Source organism: Acromyrmex echinatior, chromosome 6 (assembly GCF_024713525.1).
Source record: "Acromyrmex echinatior isolate Ae372 chromosome 6, ASM2471352v2, whole genome shotgun sequence".
Classification (NCBI taxonomy): domain Eukaryota; kingdom Metazoa; phylum Arthropoda; class Insecta; order Hymenoptera; family Formicidae; genus Acromyrmex; species Acromyrmex echinatior.
Window position 1 is genome coordinate 8,843,129 of NC_141857.1, and position 24,179 is coordinate 8,867,307.

The 24,179-nt window shown below is 29.5% G+C and overlaps 1 protein-coding gene across 5 annotated transcripts; it reads right to left on the reverse strand.

Moving 5' to 3' along the window:
* Positions 1-36: 36 nt before the first annotated feature.
* Positions 37-19,643, reverse strand: LOC105154808 (uncharacterized). 5 transcript variants are annotated; one of them, XM_087407467.1, is made up of 7 exons: positions 19,432-19,643; positions 19,302-19,349; positions 18,126-18,365; positions 11,854-12,228; positions 5,802-5,921; positions 3,616-3,726; positions 37-3,529 (listed from the first exon to the last, which is right to left on the reverse strand). In XM_087407467.1, exons 1-6 carry the CDS (start codon positions 19,489-19,491, stop codon positions 3,619-3,621), a joined length of 951 nt encoding a protein of 316 aa, XP_087263593.1. In that variant the 5' UTR covers positions 19,492-19,643; the 3' UTR covers positions 37-3,529; positions 3,616-3,618. The 5 variants fall into 5 exon arrangements, with proteins under 5 accessions (XP_087263593.1, XP_087263592.1, XP_087263594.1 ...); XM_087407466.1 differs by having other exon boundaries at positions 37-3,726; XM_087407468.1 differs by lacking the exon at positions 5,802-5,921 and having other exon boundaries at positions 37-3,726; positions 19,432-19,642.
* Between the last annotated feature and the right edge of the window lie 4,536 nt (positions 19,644-24,179).

A 24,179-nucleotide genomic window follows, 5' to 3' on the forward strand; every position in this document is an offset into this window, starting at 1 on the left:
ATTTTTAGTTAGAAAATACAAATAGATACAAATAGATTGGTAAGAAAACTATTTATTACATTATATATTTATTAATGTTAATTATTATAGTATAATATTAGGTGTAGTAAAAAGAAATACATTATTTTTCCAATAGATAGCTTTAGTAATCTGTATCTCGTCTACGCGTGATACAGATTACTAAAGCCATCTATCAATTATATACTTTTATATAATAGTATGCTCTAATGCGACGTGAACACATCTAGTCACCATATTGGTTCCGGTGACACGAACGTATTGGAGCGTGTTGGGCATGTTAGAGCGTGCGACGCGAACAAACCTTAAGTTTCCATCGAGGGTTAGAGGCTCAGCACAATAAAAGAAAACAGAGAACAGAGAATAAGAATTTCAACCTATCAGAAACTGTATATTCCACAATACATGATTTCTGATAGGTTGAAATTCTTATTCTCTGTTCTCTGTTCCTTTTATTGTGTGGACCCCTTAGAATTGGGTCAAAGTGTGGGAATTGATTAGTCACAGTCGAGAATTTTCCTCTTACAGTCGAATGAGAGGGGAATGCTCAATTGTGATTGGTCAGTTCTTGCACTCTGACCCAACTCTAACCCTCGGTAGAAACTTAGTTATTAGCGACGAGGGCGCACGCCTTAGAACATACATAGAGATTCTATAATTAGAGTTTGGCGAAAGCGGGCACAACTTTTGATTTGTTCTCCACTTTGGAGAACAAACTCGGTATTTTTGGGATAGTTTCGTATGTACATTGTCGGAAAACAAGTGCGAAGAAAAGAAAGAAATAGATAGCTATATAAGATGAGTAAAACCTGTGTCAAAGAAGTTAGAAATCATTTTGAGATCTCGGACAAAGAGAAAATTAATAAATTACAATTGTTCAATTCGGTCAATTGATTACCTCGATTAGTTTCTTCAGGTATTGTTGTCGTAGTGTTTGTATTCTAAGACTTTTTGCGCATGTATTCATACGAGAAAGCAATATCTGTTCTCTCTTTCCATCTGTCATTTTTGATTCATATTCGCCAAACTCTGATTATAGGATCTCTAAACATTCATACTGGAAGGGCCATACCGTATCTAATCAATGTAATAAAAATGTCTCCAACATCTTATCTGAAAGCTTATATTTGTTGTGCGCTTGCGCGTAATTTATATGTGAGTTTTGAACGTACATATTCTAAAGTAAGAATACAACACTCTTTAACATTACATAATAATAATCGATGCATACGCATTACGGTGAAACATTCAGATAAGAACAGATAGATGTTGAAGCCATGATGTAAGAATATAAAGTGTATCATTGCGCATAATAGCGTTAGCAATACTGGAAACAATCGATCTAATTAATTGATCTCTATGCACTTATACATTTTCTGCGTATAATAGCGCAGGCATATTGGAATAGCCAATCAAATTTTGGCCTCAAATTCACTCTCCTACTGCACATCCTCAGGAATAGTATACCTTGTCTTCTTACATCATGATTGAGTCAGTAAGTAGACTTCCATCATGAGTTGAAGTATGATGGAAGGAATAACATGGTATGTTCAGTTTACAAGCATCTTTCTTTAAATCTTCACCATCTCTGTCTATGAATATCGCGTGAGGGGAAAAGATTGCCAACTGTGAAACGCTAAACATGGGGCAATATTCATAGTCCGTTTTTATTTTAAAACTGTTTTAAATAATGTCTTAAGATGTTAATACAGTCCTCGAATTAACTTACGACAGCTTAAGATTATACTTAGACAGTCTTAAATGCAAGAATCGATGAGTACCTGTTTCGCGTCGTAAAATTAGTATTGAATTTTTTCTTATTTAACACACTTTATGTTTCTCTTTCTGTAGAAAGAGAAAATACTTTATATTTATCTTTCAACAGACAGGTACTCATAGTCGATTCTTGCATTTAAGACTGTTTTAAATACAATCTTAAGATCATAAGTTAATCCGAGGACTGTATTAGCATCTTAAGACATTATTTAAGAGTTTTAAAATAAAAACGGACTATGAATATACCTCATGTTTAGCGTTTCACAATTGGCAACCTTTCCCCCTCACGCGACATTTATAGTTAGAGACAGCGGAGATTTAGAGAGAGACGCTTGCAAACTGAGCACACCATGTTATCTACCATGGGTTCCAACATCAACAGTCACCTCTTTCAGTATATATGTTTTCTAAGATGCACGCACTATTTTTTAATACGCGGAGATCGAGATCTAGATCTTTCGAGCGTGAGCGAACACGCACATAGTTTTCGCAAAGGACTAAAAGCATTATTAAAGAAGTTTGTGAGTGAGTTTCTGTTCCCTTGACCTGTATTTCCTACATTATATTAATAGATATAGGAGACAGTTGCTGAATACTTATTACATAAGCTATTTTTTATTTTTTTATTTTCCATGTTATACTGATGTGTATGCATAAACATTGAAAATTGTAGCTTAATATTTGAGAGATTATTGTTACATGTTTAATTTTTCATCAATAACAAATAAATTTATTATGAGTCTTATTGTGACATGTTGCGAAACATAATCGATCGCCTAAATCGTATATATAGATCTTTCAAATCGTATTTACTTTAAAAATATTAAATTATGAAATTCTTCTTTAAAATTATTCTTTGAAAATATTAATTTATTAATAAAAATAATTAAAAAAATAAATTTGATAAAAGAAATTATTAACCGATATGTAATAATTAACAAATACATAATTTTAATAATTTTAATAATAAAAAAAAAAGATTAATAATTATTAAATAACAATGATGAAAAGACAAGAACATTGAATAAGTAAAATGGGGTTGAATTAATTTTTTTCAATTGATAATCAATCATTAATTTTATTAATGTCATTTACTAATTTTATTTTGCAATATTATTTAGGAAATTTGATAAGGTTTCATAAAAGGATCGAATTAATATGTAATATTGCAAATGTGTGTATGAAACAAATGTTAAAATATTTCACACAAATGTAAAATATTTCACATCTCCTTTTATAAAAAAATACAAAAATTATAACAAAATTGCATAACATACATTATTCTTATACATAAATCGATAAAAAATTAATATTAGATATGTTTGATTTTTGAATATGTTTCTAATACATAAAACACGACATATGTATAAAATTTTTGTCTGTTTTATAAGTATTACTCATTTCTTATTTTATATTTTTAATATTTTACTTAATATTACTTATATTAAATAATAATGTCGCTTATATTATAAGTAATAATATAAAATATACATAAAATGATTTAGGCGATCGATATGCAATACGCATTTGGCAACTCTCTCCTACACGTTACTTATATCTTCATAATTATGATTTCGAAATTTTAACATTATTACAATACATTCAAATTGTAATAATATAGACTATAATAAATTTATAATTAAATGAAATGTTTAATAATAGTACTCACATTCAAGTGCAGAAATTATCTTTTTAGTAAGAAGGATTAATTTAATTCATCTGTATATACAAAATTCTATAGAAATCATTAAATTAGCTGAAGATCATTTAAAATGCAGACGTTTACTGTTTAAAAATCAAAATTTAATAATAAAATGTCACCTTTCATTTTATATATATGTCGCCACAAATAAAGTTTATTAGAGGTAGTTCACAGAGCAAGTTTCTTATAAAATCCAACAAATGATCGACGAACATCTTTATAAGTTCTGTCTATAACATTCAAAAGAAAATTTACATAGAAGTAATAATACTAAATAGATTCTGTTTAGATTCTGTTTTATTAGTATATAAGAGAATTTTTTCTTAGAGTTTACCTTAAAAATATGATAGTCGTGGGATAACATTGTATTTCGAAGAATTTCTCATTCATTAATAAAACTACAATAAAATATAAAATAAGTTTTATTAACTCTTACCGTATTAAATACAATTAATCAGCATGAACTTGTTCATTCCTGTTTTATCTCCCCTTTCTCCCTAGTGAAAGCAAAAGTCTCCCGAAAATTTTCGTAAAAATCCTCGTCATAAATAATAAAAAGAAAACTTTTCACTAAAACATTAGTACACCGGAGATATTGAGCGGTATTCATAGTCGATTCTTATTTCAAGATCATCTTAAGTAATATCTTAAGACGCTAATGTAGCCCTCTGATTGGTTCGTGATTTCTTAAGACCGTACTAAGACTTAAATATAAGATCTGACTATGACTACCGGTGATTGAACCGCTGGAGCAAAAAAATGACCTACAGAACAAAAAACTGTGTGCTATTCATATCCACTGCTCGTACCTTCTCCCTTCTCCCGTAACGAAAAAATATCTCGGTCCCAATTTTTCTCGATTTTCCCATCCACCGTTTTGTCCGGTATTCATCCCTGCCGACATCCCACCCTTCTCCAGTCCACCACGTGGGTGACTATGGACAGAGTCAATCAGCGTGTGAGCAGCCATGAATCCAATTAAAACATGCCATTTAATTACCTTGTTATCCCCACCCTCGCGTCATCGACCAATTAGAGCACATCATTTTTCCAGACAGACTACGCCTTCGGAGATGGAGTGGTGGAAGTTTGTTTTGACGGTTCATGATTGCCCATATACTACTAACATACTTTTAACTTTCTAGAATAAATATTGGCACTTCATTTTGGAAAATAATAAAATGTAGTATAATTTATAATTACCAAAGACTCAAAAAAACTTGCACGAACAGGAATCGCTCGGTGACTAATAACTTCCTTTAGTGGAGTAAGAGTTAATTTTATTGAAGTACATGGTAAACATTTTTTAAATATTTGTATTGTATCAGAACTACTATCATTTTTTAAATATTGTATTGTACCAGAACTATACTATAATTTTTAAAATATTGTATTGTACCAGAATATTTTCAGGATAAATTTTAAAAGAAAATTCTCTTCGTGTATATATTATGTAAGCATGATTTATAAGATATCTGATAATTAATGATAAAACTCTCGCCTAGAGAATGAATTAAACTGAGAAGAAAAGTTTAAAATATCATTAAAATGTCGTATCTTGTTTTCTCCATTACTTTTTTATTATCTACTTAATAGTGTGTTATTGTTTTCTGTCTGGGTTATCTTCTATGGGCTGGGTTTTCCTCGTTTTAAGACGGGACTCGTTTTAGGACGGGATATATATATACGAATTAAAACAAGGACAACTCGGAAAGGTTAATCTCTTTCTATCATATTGAATCAGCAGTCTATTTATGTAAATCTGTGATCAAAATATCCGCTGGACATTGCTTGTCACAATTTCTGATTACGTTAAATATGAGCCATCTTATACTGCCTATGATGAATGTCCAAATAATAAATACCTAAAGACGTACGATCGTCCATTTTATGTTCATGGACGTGCGAATGTAAAATGAACATAAAGAAAGACACGCGTACGAGCAATATAAGTCTCATATGAGGACCACATATGTGTGGTGATATGCGCGTAAGTCATGCACGTGCTATAATATCACTATACGGGCATTTTGTTATCTGGGTAGGCAATAATACATGTAGGCAATCAATCTGTAAGCAATAACACATGTAGGCAAATGTGATTTTGTTTCTAAAATTTTTATTTATGCGCAAATGTGCTTGTAGGCAATTTGTAGTTAAATGGGATCCTCTCAACAAAATCTTCGCTACGCTTCTGTCTGTATAATACATTCTTTATTTTCTAAGAATATCTTTTGCATATTTATATAATATCACAATATAAATAATTTCCTGTGTATAATTTATTTTTGCATATATAACTTACACAAAAATCGTCGTCATCTTCCTCGCCGTCTTTCTTGCCTTTTACATGATCGAGTTTGTTGTTGTTGTTATCATTTTCTTCTATATTATTTTGTAAGTTATTTTTAGGATCTCTGTCAGACTAATTAAAGAGAAGACTAAATTAATAAAACGTAATTGACTGCTAATTTAGCTAATAATGTTTAGCTAATAATACTTTATATACAGAATTATCAAGATATTGTATATTGAATTAGTATATAAATATAATACATTTTAATATGTCCTTTGGACGTCTATTTGTCACAACTTCGGACTACATTGAATATGGGCTATCTTATATCTTACGATATATGAATATTCAAATGATGGATTCAAAATCGAATTTACGACAATGTTCATTTCATATCCATGAACGTATGGACCTAAAATGGACTATACAATGTCTTAAAATGGATTATACAATGTTTTAAAATGGATTATACAATATCTTGTGCTAATTGAGTAATAGTATAATAAAATGTTTTTGATAATATGCATAGTCAAAGGCGGGGGGAGGGGGGAGTATTTCTGACACACATACATTTTCTCATATCTCTTATTACATAATAGTGGATTTATTATTTTATAATTGCTAATTATTTACTGTTCCTATGGCTGAGCGGAGCATCTTTGATGTTTTTGTTTTTTGATCATTGCCATTTGACTATATATATATATATATATATATGTGTTGAATGGGCAAGAACGATTGAGCGGGTATTCTACCGTTTAAGCCATAAGTTGTTTAAATTTGTATATTCAAGATGGCCCAAAGCGGTGCCGAAATGAATATGAATAAATTTGGCATTGCTTTAAGAAAAAACAAGTACATATATACCATCGCGCACTGATTATCACCACGACATAACTTTCACTAGCACTTATTAAATTACATATTATTGTTGTAAATTAGTAAATTAAATATGTGTGACTTAATTACTGGTCAGTAATTAATTAAAAATAATACAAAAAATAAAACAAATCTAACAGTATATATCATTCGATTGTTTCCTTTCCCCGTAGATTCAAAAGTCTCAAATCTAATTTAGCCGTCCTAGCTACGCTCATGTCTATAAAATATATCTTTTGAATTCTTATTTCCATATATATAATGTTATTGCGAAAAATAATATTATTAAAGCGGTGGTTTAAAGGTTTAGGGCACATGCACGGAATGCAAGAGATCTAAATTCGATCCCCGGTCGAGATTATATTTTCCGCAATAAAATTTTTTACAGATTTTAGAGTGCTTATCAGCATCAGAATATTAAGATCAATCTAAGATGAATATGAGCATCAATATAATTAAAATGCTTGCTAATATTATTACTTTAGATATATTAGAATCTCAAGACTGAAAATAAATTCGCGCAGTTTGAGAAATCCGATATGAGTATATAAACTTACATAGAATTATTTCAGACTAAAAATCTTATTTGACTGTTTAATAACTTTAATTGCGATTTGTAGTCACATTATGATATTATAAGATATTTTGTAATATTTTTTACATATTCTTAAAATATTTCTTGTATAACATTACAATCCGAAGCGCCACTACGGTCTAAGTATTAAGATGTTGAACTAATATATATATTATTCAAACGAATGAATTAATTTCAGAAATAATAATTACGTGTCGATATGATTGTCGACATTAACGCAATTAATCCGAAATGTAATAATCTCCCCAAAATTCCCCAAATTAATCTTAAAAAACTGTAATAAACTTCTTAATATTTCTTATATATTTATACATGATACATATAATTTTCTCTATATAATTTATTTTTATATATTTAATTTAACTAAAAATCACGAATTCTGTGATTGCTGTGATTGTTTTAGTTGTCGCCGGCGTCGTCGTCATTGCCGTCGTCGTCGTCGCCATCGTCATTGTCGCCATCGTCATTGTCATTGTCGTCGTCATCGTCGTCATCGCCATTGTCATCGTCGTCATCGCCATTGTCATCGTCGTCATCGCCATTGTCATCATCGTCATCTCCATTGTCATCGTCGTCATCGCCATTGTCATCGTTGTCATCTTCGTTATCGTCGTCATCATCATTTTCATCGTCATCGACATTGTAGACATGTTTGTAATCGTTTTTTTTTATATTATTCCATAAGATATTTTTAGAATTTCTGGCAGGCTATTTAAAAAAGCAGACTAATTAAAAAAAAACATATCATAGAAAATTAAATTAATAAATATTCATTAACTATAAATTTAGTTAATAATATTTAACTAATAATATTTAATACACGAAATTATTAAGATTGGTAAATAAATAATGAATTTTAATATTCTCATCGAACGTTTGTTTGTTACAACTTCGAATATATTGAATGTATTCGAATCTACATTCTATGAACGTCCTATGAACGTCCAAATAATGGATATTAAAAATCAGACTTATGATCATAAGCGCCGATTTGGGGAAATATTGGGGAGGGACACAGTAAAAAATATTGGGAGAGAGGTACATCGAGAAATATTGAGGAGGGGAGGACACAACAATATCCACTTTTTTGTGGTACTCCTGATAAAAATAAATCGCTGAAATAACTAATATCAAATTAATAGAGATTTTAAAGATTTCAACGATTTATTTTCATCAAAAGTATCGCAAAAAATAGATAATGTTGTGTAGTTGACATCCACTTCTTCAGAGGACTGTAGTGCACAAGGTACTTTGCAGGTATTTTGTTACAGGGAAAAGACTCATATCCTTTTTCTCTCTGGTACGTATATATGCAGAGATCGACATTAGGGATTCCTTCCAGGGACATTTGAATTCCCATCTGGATGCTCCCCAAGTATTCTTGTTCAAGTTATCCTTGTTATTTAACAAACAAGGATGACATATTTGATATTCGAGGAGCACTCTGATGAAATTAGAACATGCCTCAATAACCTTACTAATTGTAAGTACAACATAATAATCATCTCATCCTTGTTTAACATTGGTGAACAACAAGAATGTAATGATACACTGTGTCATATCGTGTTATCACATCGTCTCTTATTGAAAGGCACCCTAGGTGAAAAATAAAATTTATTGAGAGGGCATTACCCTCCCCCCTCTAATAAAATTATTCTCATTCTCATAGAAAGATAGAAGATATTCTCTCGTTCTAGAAGAGATTCTCTCGCTCTATCAACTCGGTCTCCTGATTATAGCCACAATTTAAGGCGTATCTATGTATACAAGATCTAGATTTTTGTTAAGGGGATGCTGGAGTGAAAATTGTCGGAACATTGCGGATCGATATAAATTTCCGAATTTACTGAATGGAATAAAAAATCCTTTTACAAGATTAAAATAGACACAATTGAAAGATGCTGCAGTGAACTATATATTAAAATTGAAAAAAAGTTTTGATGTTTCCTTAATACCAAAAGTTTTATAGCTTGTATGGACAAAATGACAGTTCAGCACCCAGCGTTTTATGTGCACAAACAATACGTATATACGAATCAACAGTTGAAAGTTGCTTTGTGAATAAGTTTACTGCTATTTCTATAATATTTCCGTCAAATTACGTAAATCTAAAGAAATATCCTGATTTCATTGGCTTAAGTTCAACGTCTTACGTTTACTATTATGGAATTTTGTCTGCGGTAGTCCTTACTGCTTACGCGTTACTGCCTTAGGTTTTTGTATGTGACATAAGGCCTGTCCTTTTCTCTTCAGAAGGAAAGAGGAAGAAAAAAGATGAATTGGTACAAAAGTTCAGCTGAAAAGAACAGGCCTATAGGCTTAATTGTATAATATTTAGCAGTAAGTACTCGATCTTGCAACAAATCTAGCGTTGCAATATATTAAATAAGGATGTATGCGTTTGAGTGAGACATAATGTAAGAAATGACTTAAAGATGTCAACTTTTTATAACTATTATCAACTTTTTAAATTTGGAATTTAAAAAATCTGTACTATCAACATCATACTATCGATCAAGTTCAGTCCAGCATCTTTTTAATATGCATAGGCATAATCAAATGGAAAAGGGGACAAAGGGCCGTGTCTTCCCTAAATCTTGAAGAAAAATAAAATAATTAGAAAAAAATTTATGGACTATGCTTAAGGCGCCTCTAGATACTATGACTAATGTAACTAACATGGGAATATATCGTACACATTAATACATACATGACATACGTAATTATTTATATTTATATAGTGATTACGACCCGCATTTCTTAATAGATTCAAGATTGCTGAATTCAAATGCGTCAGTGAAAGATGCCTATTATGTCAGATTTTTTTTAGATAAATCGAGTAATATGAACAAAAAACAGGATTTTTTGCCAAATTTATTTATTTTTTTGTGGCCAAACAAAATTTTATTTTTTAATTTCATTAGCGCCACTTTAAAGAGTGATTCTTCACCTTTAAAACGAATTTTTATTTTTTATTGTGTGATTTTTTTTTCATCAAGTTATAAATGTTTTCTGAAATGTAAAATGATGGATCCAAATTAGCGGATTGAATCTAGAAGTATATTTAGCAAACGCTTTTCTCAATACCATGAGACAAACATTTTTCTTCTATTCAATAAACGCTGTTCCAATGAGGCGAATTATTGGATCTCAGTAAACGTTTTGTAAGGCTTTTACGCAAACAGCTTAAAGATGTCCAAAAAACGTTTTTCTCAACTCCATAACACAAGCGTTTCTCTTCCGTTTAGCAAACATTCTTTTACATATCTGATTTTCAAGTAGTGCATGACATAGCCATTAGAGGGACACAAAGAAATTCAATTTCTCGCATTAAAACCATCAAATAGGATAAAAGGCGCGATATGATGAGACTTTTCAATAAAAAATTTTGTACCTTTTTTTTTAAAATGTTTGCATTCATCAGGCTCAACACTAGAACTGAACGTTCATGTAAACATGAAACAAACATTCATGAAACTTGTTATTTTCAGAGAATTCCATCCAAATGCTGCAACGTTGCAATTTCCATTTTACGAATACCTTACTGACCGTTTCTAAATTCTCAACTAATTTCTGCAAACGCTCATGTAAACGTTAAACAAACGTTTATGAAACTTCTCATTTTCGTCAGGGTACAGATTGATTGTCTACATGTATTATTCTCTGTTTCTTTTAGAAACACAAATTTTCTGTTTTGAAACAAATTCTTTGCTTTAAAACACAAATTCTCTGCTTTAAAAATACAAATTATTTTCTTACTTAACTTAATCTCTTAGTTTTATATTTGTATGCAAAAGTGCATGTAAGCAATAATTTTGTGCGCAAACGATCTGTCGATAAAAGTAATGTATAACGCTGCTATAAGCAATCGATTTGTAGGCAAAAGGAGCCATCTTATGGAATCGTCCCTTTGCTAAAAAAAACTATTTGAAAAGTATCTGAAAATTGGTTCTACAATTCTGTGTTTTTTTATATCTGGTTACAAATACGAATACTCAAATTTAATTTTATTTCGGATGCAGGTTAGATATACAAAATCTCTTGTATACATATATCTAGATATATGTATTGACACCTACTACCCAACACTATCTATAAGTTATTACACGAAGAATATTACTAAAGCCTCGGTAGTCTAAGGCTTAGGGCGTCCGTACAGAATGCAAGAATTCCAGATTAGATCCCTGTTGGGAGATATATTTTTCGTAACAAAATTATTTACATATTTTAGGATGCTTACCTGCATCAGAATTTGAGATTAATCGATGCCTATGAAGATTAATATAATTAAATTGCTTGTCAATAGTACTATTACTGCTCTATAGATCTCTTAGAATCGCGTATGAAAACTACAAATAAATTCAGCGCGCAGTTTGAGGGGTTGGATATGAGTATAAATTCACACAGAATTATTTCAGCACTAAAGATCCAGTTTGACTATTTAAAATCTTTATGTCCAATTCGTTGTGTAGTCGCATTACGAGCTTATAAGACATTTTGTGATATTTTTATACTCTTAAGATATTTCGTGCATATTTATAATACATATAATTTCTACTGTATTTATTTTTATGTATTTAACCTTACCCAAAAATCACGAATTCCGTTATTGCCAGGGTTGTTGCCGTCGCCTTCGGCGTCGTCGTCGTTGTCGTCGTTGTCGTCGTCGTTGTCGTCGTCGTCGTCGTCGTCGTCGCCGTCGCCGTTGTCGCCGTCGTCGCCACCACCGTCGTCATCGTCATCGTCGTCGTCGTCGTTACCGTTATCGTCACCGTTATCATCGTCGTCGTCGTCGTTACCGTTATCGTCACCGTTATCATCGTTGTCGTCGTTATCGTTATCGTCATTGTCGCTGCTGCTGTCGTCGCTGTCATCCTCGTCGTCATCGTCATCATCATGTTTGATGTTGTAATTGTTTTCTTCTATGTTATTCCGTAAACTATTTTTAGAATCTCTGCCGGACTAATTAAAAAAAAAACGTTAAAATTTAAATTAATAAAAATTTATCAACTATGTCAATTTAGCAAATAATATTTAGATAATAATATTTTATATACAAAATTATATTAAATTATTAAGGTTGGTATTTAAATATTGGGTTGAAGGGAAAGTTCTGCGGTATTTTGTTATTTTATCAAAATTGTAAATATAATACATTTATTAAAAATAATCAAAATTTAAATTAAAAAAAAAAGATTCTAAATCTTGAAATCTTTACTTTCGAATGGGTACCATATTTTTTTTAATTTATGTGAATTTTGTGATTTTTATATATAGAAAATTACAAGCTGAGAAAAAAGGAAATTTTTCTTCTCACTTTGTGGATCTGTCACGTGTCAAAAAAATTTGCGAAAATTTTTGATTATCTCTATCATAAAAGTTTGGAGTTTTCCTTACAAAATCATTTTTTAAAAATGTTTGTACGATATTTTTTTGTTCTTGAGTTATTCGCGTTAAGTTAAGTAAAAAAGGAGCATTCTGACTTTGATTACTCATAACTCCATTAAAAATCATCATATTATTATTAAAAAAACAAATTCCTAAACAAATTCCTGAAACGTTGCTCTATCGAATAGTATCATGCTAATTTTTTAAATATATAAAAATTTTTTAAATGTAAAATATGTTAAAAATATATTACTATCCTTTATAATCATTGCGCAATGGAAAAAAAAGACAATAATATCACATTTTTAGCTCAAATGTACATATATTCGATTTTTTTAAAAATTAGCAATTTCATTTTTACAATTATCACTTGATAGAGCAATGTTTCAGTTTTAAGAATTTGTTTTATTAATTACGGTACAATGATGATTTTTAACGAAATTATGAGCAATCGAAATCGGAATGTTGTTTTATTTGTATGGTAGAGAGTATCTTTAAGATCGGTCAAAATTGGAAGTTTCGAATAATATAATATTCTTGGTTCATGAATTTAATTAATCTCAAATGTGACTGTGCGCCGAAATGTTCGAACATTAAAACGCAATCAATCTGAGATGCTAATAATTGCGAGCCGAAACGGTCGGACAATCGCGAGTATATATAATTCCTCTTTTATTTCAAATAAAAGATTTTATTACGAAAAATATTACCTCAGCCAGGATTCGAATCTGGGACTTCTTGACTTTCCAGAGACGAGTATCTTAGCCAGCTCGACCACTAAAGCTTCGGAAATATTTTTCGCAATAACTGACATGTATAGTAAGAGAACGCATAACCAGGCTATCCTTCAATTTCTCAGGAAATAGTCCTTTCCTGTTGCTTTCAGATTGCTTTATACAAAGGGATTAGCGACTCCGTTATAATAACGTGATTGCAATCGAAAGGAAACTTATGATCAGTAAGTATTTTTCTTTTTATGTTAAGGAATGAATGACTATCTGGGAAATTTTAACATGTTTGCTGGACGTCTATTTGTCATAACTTTTGAAAACTACATTGAAAATGCGTGAGAAGTTGTGCATCTCATGTACATCCTATGAACGTTCAAATAATAAATTTATGGGATTTTTATGGGGCCATCTCAAATTAATAGTGTATAAAACTGTCTCTAATAGCATTGAAGATTTTAAAACGAGAATTACAGCAGCTTGTAAAAACATATTTAAGAAAAATATTTCAGAATATAAGACAGGAATTTCATAATTGATTGTTTTACTGCCAAGTAAACGGTGCCCATTTTGAACAGTTACTGCAATAAACAAATATTGAAGATAAGAACAAATAGAATTTTTTAAACTTTGTGACACTGAATAATTCCCGAATGGGAGTCAATATATCAACTTTCCAATAAAATCAAAAGCTTCCTTTTTTATGCCCTTTCATATGACGTGTTGCAATAGGGAGGTCATTTGAAATTTTTAAGTTGAGGCATTCCTAAGGCATTCTTCCTTTAAAGGAAGAATCTCTCTGATCCTCTTAAAAGAGAAGCATCTCGAAATAATCGAATATTTCGCGATTTTTCATAATTTTGAACCGTTTCCAAAATATAAGAATGGTAACAAACATTATAGACCCTGTATGTACATGCATATATATCATATTTGTAGTCATTCGAACTGTGTGCTGAAATTTTCTCGAATTTAAAAACGCAATCAAATTATTGAAATAATATAACAATTAAATTTTTGATGTTAACTAGGCACCTATTAAAGAGATTTTATGCTGAAAATCTGAAATAAATTTATTTATTGCAAAAAATATTTTGGCCGGAAGTCGAATCCGGATCTCTAGCATTCCATCCGAGTGGATCTTAAGCCTTTAGGCTATCGAGACTTTTTAGTAATATTCTTCTCAATAATCAATGTATATATAGAAACAACGTTTGAATGATTAAAAATATGGTATATATGCATGTATATATATATATATATACTATATATACAATACATTAATATAATGCATTGAATTATTTAAGCATTAAAAGATTTAATTTTGAGCGTTATAGCCATTATTTTCTATTTCCTATTTGTTGAATTTACATATGTATAATTTACTCTGTATAATTTATTTTTATTTATTTAATCTGACCCAGTCACGAACTCCGTTAATACTGTTTTGACTGTTGCCATTGCCGTCGTCATCGTCATCATCGTTGTCATTATCATCATCATCGTCGTCATTGTCGTCATCGTTGTCATCGTCGTCGTCATTGTCATCGTCTTCGTCATTGTCGTCGTCATCGTCATTATTGTCGTCGTCGTCATTACCGTCGTCGTCATTGCCGTCGTCGTCATTGCCGTCGTCGTCATTGCCGTCGTAGTCGTCGTCATCGTCATTGTCATCATCGTCATTGTCGTCATCGTCATTGTCATCATCGTCATTGTCATCATCGTCATTGTAGTCGCGTTTGACGTTTTCATAATTCTTTTCTTCCATATTTAGTATGGAAGAATTTTTTAGTTTCTCTGTCTAACTAATTAAAAAGAATATAGAATATTAATTTAATATAAATTTAAAAAAGAACATAGAATATTAATATAATATTAATTTATTATCTGTCAATTTAGTTAATAATATTTAACTAATAATACTTTATGTACAAAATTTTCTAAGTTGGGAAATAAATAAAAATTTTAATAAGTTTGCTCAATGTTGTTTGTTTTCACAACTTCGGATTATATCGAATACTGGCCATCCTCTGTGTTCATCCTGTACCTACGTCCACTTAATGAATGTAAATGGGACTAAATGGGACTTATGACGACATCTGTTTCATGTCCATAAATGTGTAGGAATAAAATAGACATAAAATGGATAGACGTCCATAGACATCTTGTGCTACTTGAGTGATACCACAAGAAACGTTTTTATTATGTGTTATATGTACTTATAAACTTTAAAATAATCGATTTTTGGGTTTTGACATTTTTTTAAAGTACGTACCTTTAACAATATTTTCTATAAATTTTAAATCAATCCGACAAAAATTGACGAAAAAGTTATGCAAATTTAAATATATATCAGTTCGAAGGTATAGAATGGCAACTGCACAAAAGCAGACTCTTTCTATAATACGATCATGTGAGTTATATATTTTATATCAATACAATTTATATTTGTGTTATGTAATTATATGAGTTTATACAAAGTGTTTGAATAAACCGATTTGGAAAATCAATCCGAAAATCAAGTTGTAGTAAGAGCGTTGAGCTGTTTATATTGCTGCTAATATCAATATTTAAAGATAATGTTGTCTCAAAATGCATTAAGCTATTGGAATAAGTACTGGCTTGAATGTTCATAGATATGTCGAAAAAGAAGACACTACGCTTATTAAAATTTCAATCCTTTGCTTTTGCATGCAGCAGAGGATTCAAGAGGCAAGAGTACTTCGGCAACAAATTTAAATTAAAGTTTTGAAGATTGCAATTCATTTGGAGAGTTTATTATATGGCTCTGGAAAGACGATTCCGTGTTAGTTAAAAAAATTTGCATTTACTTGATTGCAAATGTTAACTTAAAACTTTAAACGCGTTTTCTTTAACACATTTTTAAAATACGGTGACCAAAATATCTTAAAAACTACTACACCGATCATAATAAAATTTAGTAGACTTTTTTCAACATTAAAAGTTCTAATGCTCAATCATTTTCTGTTGTGTTTTTATTTTAATGATAAAGAATAAACGATTTTTTTGATTAGAAAATCATACTTCGACTTTAAACCACCGCCATTTTGTGGTTTGTTTGCCATGCAATGTTGTTGCTGTAAATGCTATAAGTTTGGTTCCCTCATATTCAATCTCGATAAAACTAGGCTCATTCGACGTATTGTTGCTCAAAATGAACGAATTTAGCAAAAAGAAGTATTGTTCTGCCTTATAAATCAAAATATTAATCGTTAAAGTTTGTTAGAATCTGTTACTTGCTACGCCCTGGTAAAGACGTTGATAGAGAATGATAGTAAAATCCTATCATTTTGAATATAATAAATTGTAAATTTGTAAATTCATTAATTTGAATCAGATCTTATAGGAATCTTGTAAAATCTTATAAAATCCGATAAAATACGATAGAATATTCCGATCGTAATGCTCTCGTGAGGTCAACGAGAAAATGATATAAATTTATAAAAAACGATATAAATTGATAAAAATCATATTGTTCTCAATCGTTCTCTATCAATTTACCAAGGCGATCTCACTCTGTTCCATACGTAGCTATATTTTCTCTTTGAAATTTTACTAAAAAAAATTTAGAGAGTATTCTTTTTTACTTTTAAATACATCTATAATGCAATAATTTTTATAGTTTTAATATAATTGTGTAGTTTTAATAAATTTTAATAATAAAAATATGCAATAATAGTTAAATTACATAAGAAAGTTTTTAAAATTACATAAGAAATAGTATAAGAAAGTTTTTGTGCATAAATATGTATAAATATGTATAAACATACATAATATAATAAATTATATATGTTTATAAACATTTATGCATAAACATTCTGAATAATCTATATTCTTTATCCTCGAATGAGACAGATGATGAAATGTGTCTCGTTTGCACAGAAAGTTATTTAAAAGTATTCCAGGAGAAGAGTGAATAGTAAAGAGTGCACGAAATGCACATGTGGACACATACTAAATGCATAAAAGGTAATAACGTATCGTATACATGTTATAACTGCAATTCGGATAACGATTCGGATTAGATAAAGTGTTATTTATCTAATAACAATGTTCAAAGTTATACTTTTTTTATTTTATAAATATGCTTGTGTTTAAAATGCATTTTTATGAAAGCCTTGATATGTAAAGATTAAATATACATTAATCTTCATTTTAATAATGTTAATCAAATTACCCCATATTATTCACCTTACCTTAACCCGGTCCCGAAACTAGTTCAATCAGATGGAATGCATTAGAAAAATGCATTTTTTTTATATTAGTTTCATATTATCAGTTTTTTCTTATTATTAAAATATTATTAGATAGTCAAATGTATGTAATAACTGGTATAAAATTTATTTTTTCGATAAGTCTCTCAATTTCGTCTGTTCGAAATTGAAAATTCGAAATTGAAAAATAAGTTTACTATCCCTGGTCTTCCCTACCATTTGGATTTACTTTTTCATTTGATGCATATCACTTGAGTTGAATAAATTTTATCTATTGTATAATAATTCTTAAAAGAGATTTTATATATATATATATATATAAGTTATATCAACCTTTATATATATATATATATATATATATATATATATAAAAAGATTGATATAACTTATATATAATTTAAGTATATGTAAGGTTGAAATAGGAACACTTTTAATAAGAATGCAAAAGAAATGTAACATAACACTTAGATTTTGCCATATATAAATTAATAAAGATAGTTTAATTTACCAAAAAATCATCAATGTCGACAATGTCGTCAATGTCGTCGATGATGTCGATGTCGTCGCTGTCGTCACTGTCAATGGGATTGTCGGTAGTGCTAATGTCATCATCATCATCGTCATCATTATCGTTAGCATAGTTGTTGCAACGACGGCAAATTTTGTGATCGTCATCATAGTTATGTTTGATGTTGTAATGATTTTCTTCTATATTATTTAGTAAGCTATTTTTAAGATTTCTGCCAGACTATTTAAAAACATTATAGAAGATTAAATTAATAAAAACTTATTAACTGCCAATTAGATAATAATATTTAGCTAATAATATTTTATACACAAAATTAGGTTGATACATAAATATAATAAATTTTAATAAGTACGCCAATGTAATTTTCTCGTCTTGTAAATCATTTTTTATTATCTTAATATTATATTTATTATTGTAAATAAATGTTTTTTTATGTTATAAATATTACTTACAAGAATATTATTTCCGACACTATATTATGTATAAACGAATATACAAATGGCTAAATAAAAGTATTGGACCGATCAAATGTCTTTAAAGGTGCTTAACCAAAAAGTGTATTGTATCGTTTAAAAACAATTTTGATGTCACACACATACACAAAAGTAAATAAAAAGTAGAAGTTCCATTTAAAATTTTAAAATTAGCTTTGCAAACTCATCAGTGGTGCTCGTAAGAGTATTGCCATTTGATGTATTGTTGAAATCTTACAATTCATTTATGAAACATTTTTTTTCAAATCGTTTGTTTTGAAGACATTTTACCGTTCAATACTTTTAATTCACCATGTATATATTATTTCAGCTAATGCTAATCTAATGAATATTCGTAAAAAGTTCATAAAAAGTTCCTAAAATAACTTTCTAAAAGTATTTCGAAATATGTCAAAATATTTACGGAATGTAAAAACAACATTTAAATAATTGTTAAAAATTTCATTTATATTTTTACATATTCGGAGATTATTCCATATATATTTTGCAAAATCATAATTATTATTTCAATATTTAAATCATAATTTATAAAGAATTTCTAAAATAAAAATATTCTTTCTTTTTATGTATAAATCAAACTTTTTATGAATGATTAGCGTTAACTAAGATACACTATTAAAAGATTCTTTTTTATCTTTTAAGTTTTTGATTTTCTACTTACAGAAGGATTGCTATCTCTTTCGACTTCATATGGTTTTGCGTCGACAATCTGTTAAGAATGACACAATGATCTAAATTATTTTTATTTATAAAATTAAAACTATTAAGATGTATCAATTTGCGGTACTTACTGTTCTTTCAAAAACGTCTCCGATAACGGTTAAAATTAATAACATATACAACGCCCGCATTGTCACTATCAATCTCAACACGATTTATATTTAGTACGCAAATATTAATTCTCTGCAAAGTGATATTCTTCTACTTCGAGTATAAAACCAGCTCATGAGTAAATTTCTGAAAAATATTTGGCGTTTGAGAAACTGAGAACTTCCTTTTAAAGGAACGTCGTCGTATCTTATCATTTGAAAATTGAGAAAATTAGAGGAAGGAGACACAGTTGTTTTGAAAATTCTTAAAAGCAGTCATTTTCGTTATCGAGAGTAAGTATTGCGCATATATATTCATATCCAGTTAACATCTATGTTGCGTAAGATATCTAAAAGACGTCTTTTAGATGTCTTATGTTTAAAAGATGTTTAAAAGACATCTTTTAAATATCTTATGCAACATAAATGTTGTCTGAGTGTGCAAATGCATATATAGTAGCATTCGAAAAGTATTTTTTAAGTGACATTTCTATTAATATATGTGCGCACGTTAATCTGCAAACATTGGTGGCGTTATTGTCACAGGAGAGAGTAGAATTCGATTTGCTACTGAAATCGTATATTGAAAGATTAATTTTTTATTTCTCAACAAATATTTATAGTAAGGTGAATCATATGTATTTTGTATTGCCAATAATTAGTACAAATAGCAAGTATACAAGTGTGTAATTAAAATGTTTATGTATGTAGGCATTTGTTTACCTAAGTTTAGTAATACTAAAACGCGAAGTTCCAGCAAAATTGAAAGAGTGTGTTTTAAACGCCGTATATATAAGGAAATCCAGTTTGCAATTGCAAAGCATTTTAATCTGTCTCAGCAACTTGTGTCTGGTGTAAAAAAGGTTAACTGAAAATGTAAACAACAAACCACGCAACGGTTGACCACATAAGACAACAGAAAGAATGGAGAAAATCACTCGAATAAGATCTAGTGCTGATCCGTATAAATTAGGTAAAGAAATAAGGAATGATTTAGAAAGAAAATTCATTTATAAGCTACTTAATTAAAGTTGTTTAAATTGTAAAACGTCGCTTGACAGTTGTAGGTTTAAATGGGAAGACTTCATTTAAGAAGCGAATGATTAGTACAAAAAATCGAAAGACTATGCTTACATTTGTAAAGAAATATTTGGCATGGACAAAAGATAATTAGGCAAAAGTCTTACAGAATGATAAGAGCAAATTCAATCTCTTTTCCTTTGATGGTATCCCAATACGTTCGCTGTCCTAAAAATAAAAGTTGTTGCAGTAACTAATTTTTTTTTTCAGTGTACTATATTCATTATTGGAACATAGCGAATGATCCTGAATTCATCCTGATGAATTCAATACCCCAACTGCTAATGTCAAATATTTCTTAAATATTCGTAAAATATGTTCCGAAATTTCAAAATAACATCATGGTAAAAATTTCATTAGAAACGGATAGAATATGCATTCCATCAGTTTTTATTAAAATATTTACTTTTCACTTGCTTCTATATAATTGCAGGAGAAAGAAACGCATAGTAAAATAGTCAGAAATGGATAGAATAGATAATTTTTACTTTACATCTGCTGATCCGCTTCTGTCAGCAATTACAGAGAAAAGCAACGCATAGTAAAGCAGTTTGTGTAATATGAAAAATTTGATTTGCTTATGACTTTTAATACGACTTCGTGGCATTTTTTTCTTTTTACAAGAAACATGTCCCTCTTGTGGCAGCGGAATGTATTACGCGCAGACGGATTCCTGTATAGATTATAACTATATGAAATAGAAATCTATCAATGTATCAGCATCTATAAACTTTACAACAGAAAATCTTGCCTGCTTCCGTTTGTAACTTGATGTTGACGATATCTATCTGCAATTATAGATACTGTATCCATCTGCATCTATATGCAATGTTGATCTATAGGAATTTATTTGCAATTACAGTTTCTGTCTATTTCTGTCTGGATTGATAGATAAATATCGTCAACATCTGATGCGTATTCATTCCAAATAAAAATAGACAGTCATTATAATAAGAGTCAAGACAACAGACCGAAAGGACGCCATTACTGGGACGTCGTTTACATGACTCACACGAACAGAGTACGTACACAAACTCTAGTTTTCACTAACACATACACAGTACGTGTATACAAACTCACGTTTTCATTAACACATCGCATGATCCCAGGCATAGCGCTGACCAATCCCGAGGGCCAACCGCTGTTGTCTCGACTTTTATTATAGTGACTCTATATGTGTGGCATGTTCAAACTCAATGGTGTCCCAGCAATGGTGTCTTTCCGGTCTATTATTAATTCTTATTATAGTGACTTTATTACACATACAAACATACGCAAACAAAATTCAAATGCAAAGGGTATAAGGATCGAATTTACTTTGTTTACTTCTAATTATTTTGATTTGTACTTGCTTGTATTGCTTTTATTTGTATTATTTATGTTTTTATTTTGTTGTTATTATTTTAGATTTTATATGGATAATTAAACACAAATGTGTAAGGAATATTTACTATAATGTTTTTACGCAATATAAAAATGTGTACAAAACAGCAGATTTTTCGCTTGCACTCCATTTAACATAATGTGTCACGGAAAAAGTACGGTAAGACTCGTCACTAAAAGACAAAATGAAAAATTGAAAAACTTTCACTCGCCAATTTGGCTGTGTGATGGGTCACAAGAAAATTGATAAATGTAACGAAGTTATCATTTTCCATGATTTAAATAATCCAGAATTTGTAAATGAACCGATTGTACGTGAAGTTGAAGAAACTGTTAATAAAAATAATCAAGATTTAGAAATTGGAGCAACAGATTCTGAGGATAATAATCTTCATTATGATGTCGATTATGAGCCACTCGTAAAGAAAGTTTGTATGAAGAATATTCATCATGTATTCTCTTCGATCTTACAGTTACAGCAGATAAGAATACGTTAAAATCTGTTAGAAGTCCTATTTATTTCTAACTGTTTTTGATTGCTTTTAACAAAAACTGAAAATTTTTACCAGAGTACATTCCAAAATATTATAATATTATATAATATAATACAGAGTGTATTCCGGAATATTTCGAAATATTTACAGAATGTAAGAGCAACATTCAAATAATCGTTAAATATTCCATTCATACATTGTTACATATTCGGAGAATGTTACATATATTTTTTATTCCGCAAAATTATAATTTTCTCAAAAATGTAAAGTTAGAAGATTCTTCGAAAATCTTAAATAAATTTTAAACAAAATTGTCTTTAAAATATTTTATTTATATATATTTACTATAAAGAACTTTTTTTTAATTAATTGGATTCAATTAAATACATTTAGAAAAGTTGCATCTTTCATTTAGAATTTTAGATTGAATAATATACACGATGCACAGAAAAAGTTAATGTTATTTTTATATTGAAAAGTATTGAAATGTGCTTCGTGCAATTCCCATAAATGAATAAAAGTATTCGGATTAAAAAGGATTTATTATAACATTCGCATGTTGAGTATTTCTGAAAATCTGAATCCATTTTGATCCATTTTCGTTTACTGCGCCGGATATCGTGGATGCCTTAATTATTTGTAATTTCACGTCTTCTTTCAGATTTTTGTTGCCAATGATGTCATTTTCCTACTTGAATTTCATCACCCAAGAAGATGCAAATTCACTATCAATACTTCGGTTATTGATAGTGAATTTGCATCTTCTTGGATTTTTAGAGTTAGTGAATGACTTTGTCTTTTGAGTAGAGACTATTATATTAAATGTTTAGCGAGTTCAAAATTATGCAGCAGTTTTGCAGATTATCCTCGTCCTTCGATATTAAGATTATGACATTGACGTAGCGCCTATTATACTATATTATACCTATACATATCGAATTGAGAAATGCTTATTAGCCATCAAAAAATATTGAACGCTCTGGGATATTAATATGCTGCTACTACTAAAAATCAACTCTTGATATCTCAATTGATAGATGAGGTGACATCAAATACCGTATCTACGTCCTCTACTCGGGAAACATATGGTCTAAGTTTAATAAAAATTTTTTGCCAATGGACTTAGAATATATTAATAAAAGCAGAGGTTTTGAGGTTTTTGACGTTATAGATTTTTTCGTTATAGATTGAAAATTTACCCTGGATGGTTCTATTTTTATGTCAGATTCGTATTCAAAATATATAAGAATAGCTATGTCTTCATCCCAGCATATGATGCTTTTTTTCTGTGAGCTTATGATTATCCAGTGATTCAGATTTAGAAAATGAATTTTTACAGAAAATAGAAGTCATATTTTTAATTGTTTATATTTCATATTATTATATTTCCAATTTTGTATTTAAAAATCCTTTAGCACAAAATTCTCGCAGAGAACTATTCATGTGCAAAATGAAAAAAATTCTGAGAGATGATTAATTCACTTCACACGGATTAGCTCATATATAATAATGTGGTTTTATATAATTACTTTTTAATTATTTATGAAAATTATTTATGATAATTTTCTAATGTTTACAAACAATTTGGTATAAAATAAAAAATTCATGGTAAAATCTGATTGTTCAATATTTTTTATTTATTATAAGTGTACAATATTCATAATTAATCTTACAATTTAAAGTACATAAAAAGAAATATAATGTATTCAAGTTATATGTATAATAGTAATAATTATTATAATAAGCATATAATTATGATGTCAATAATAAAAG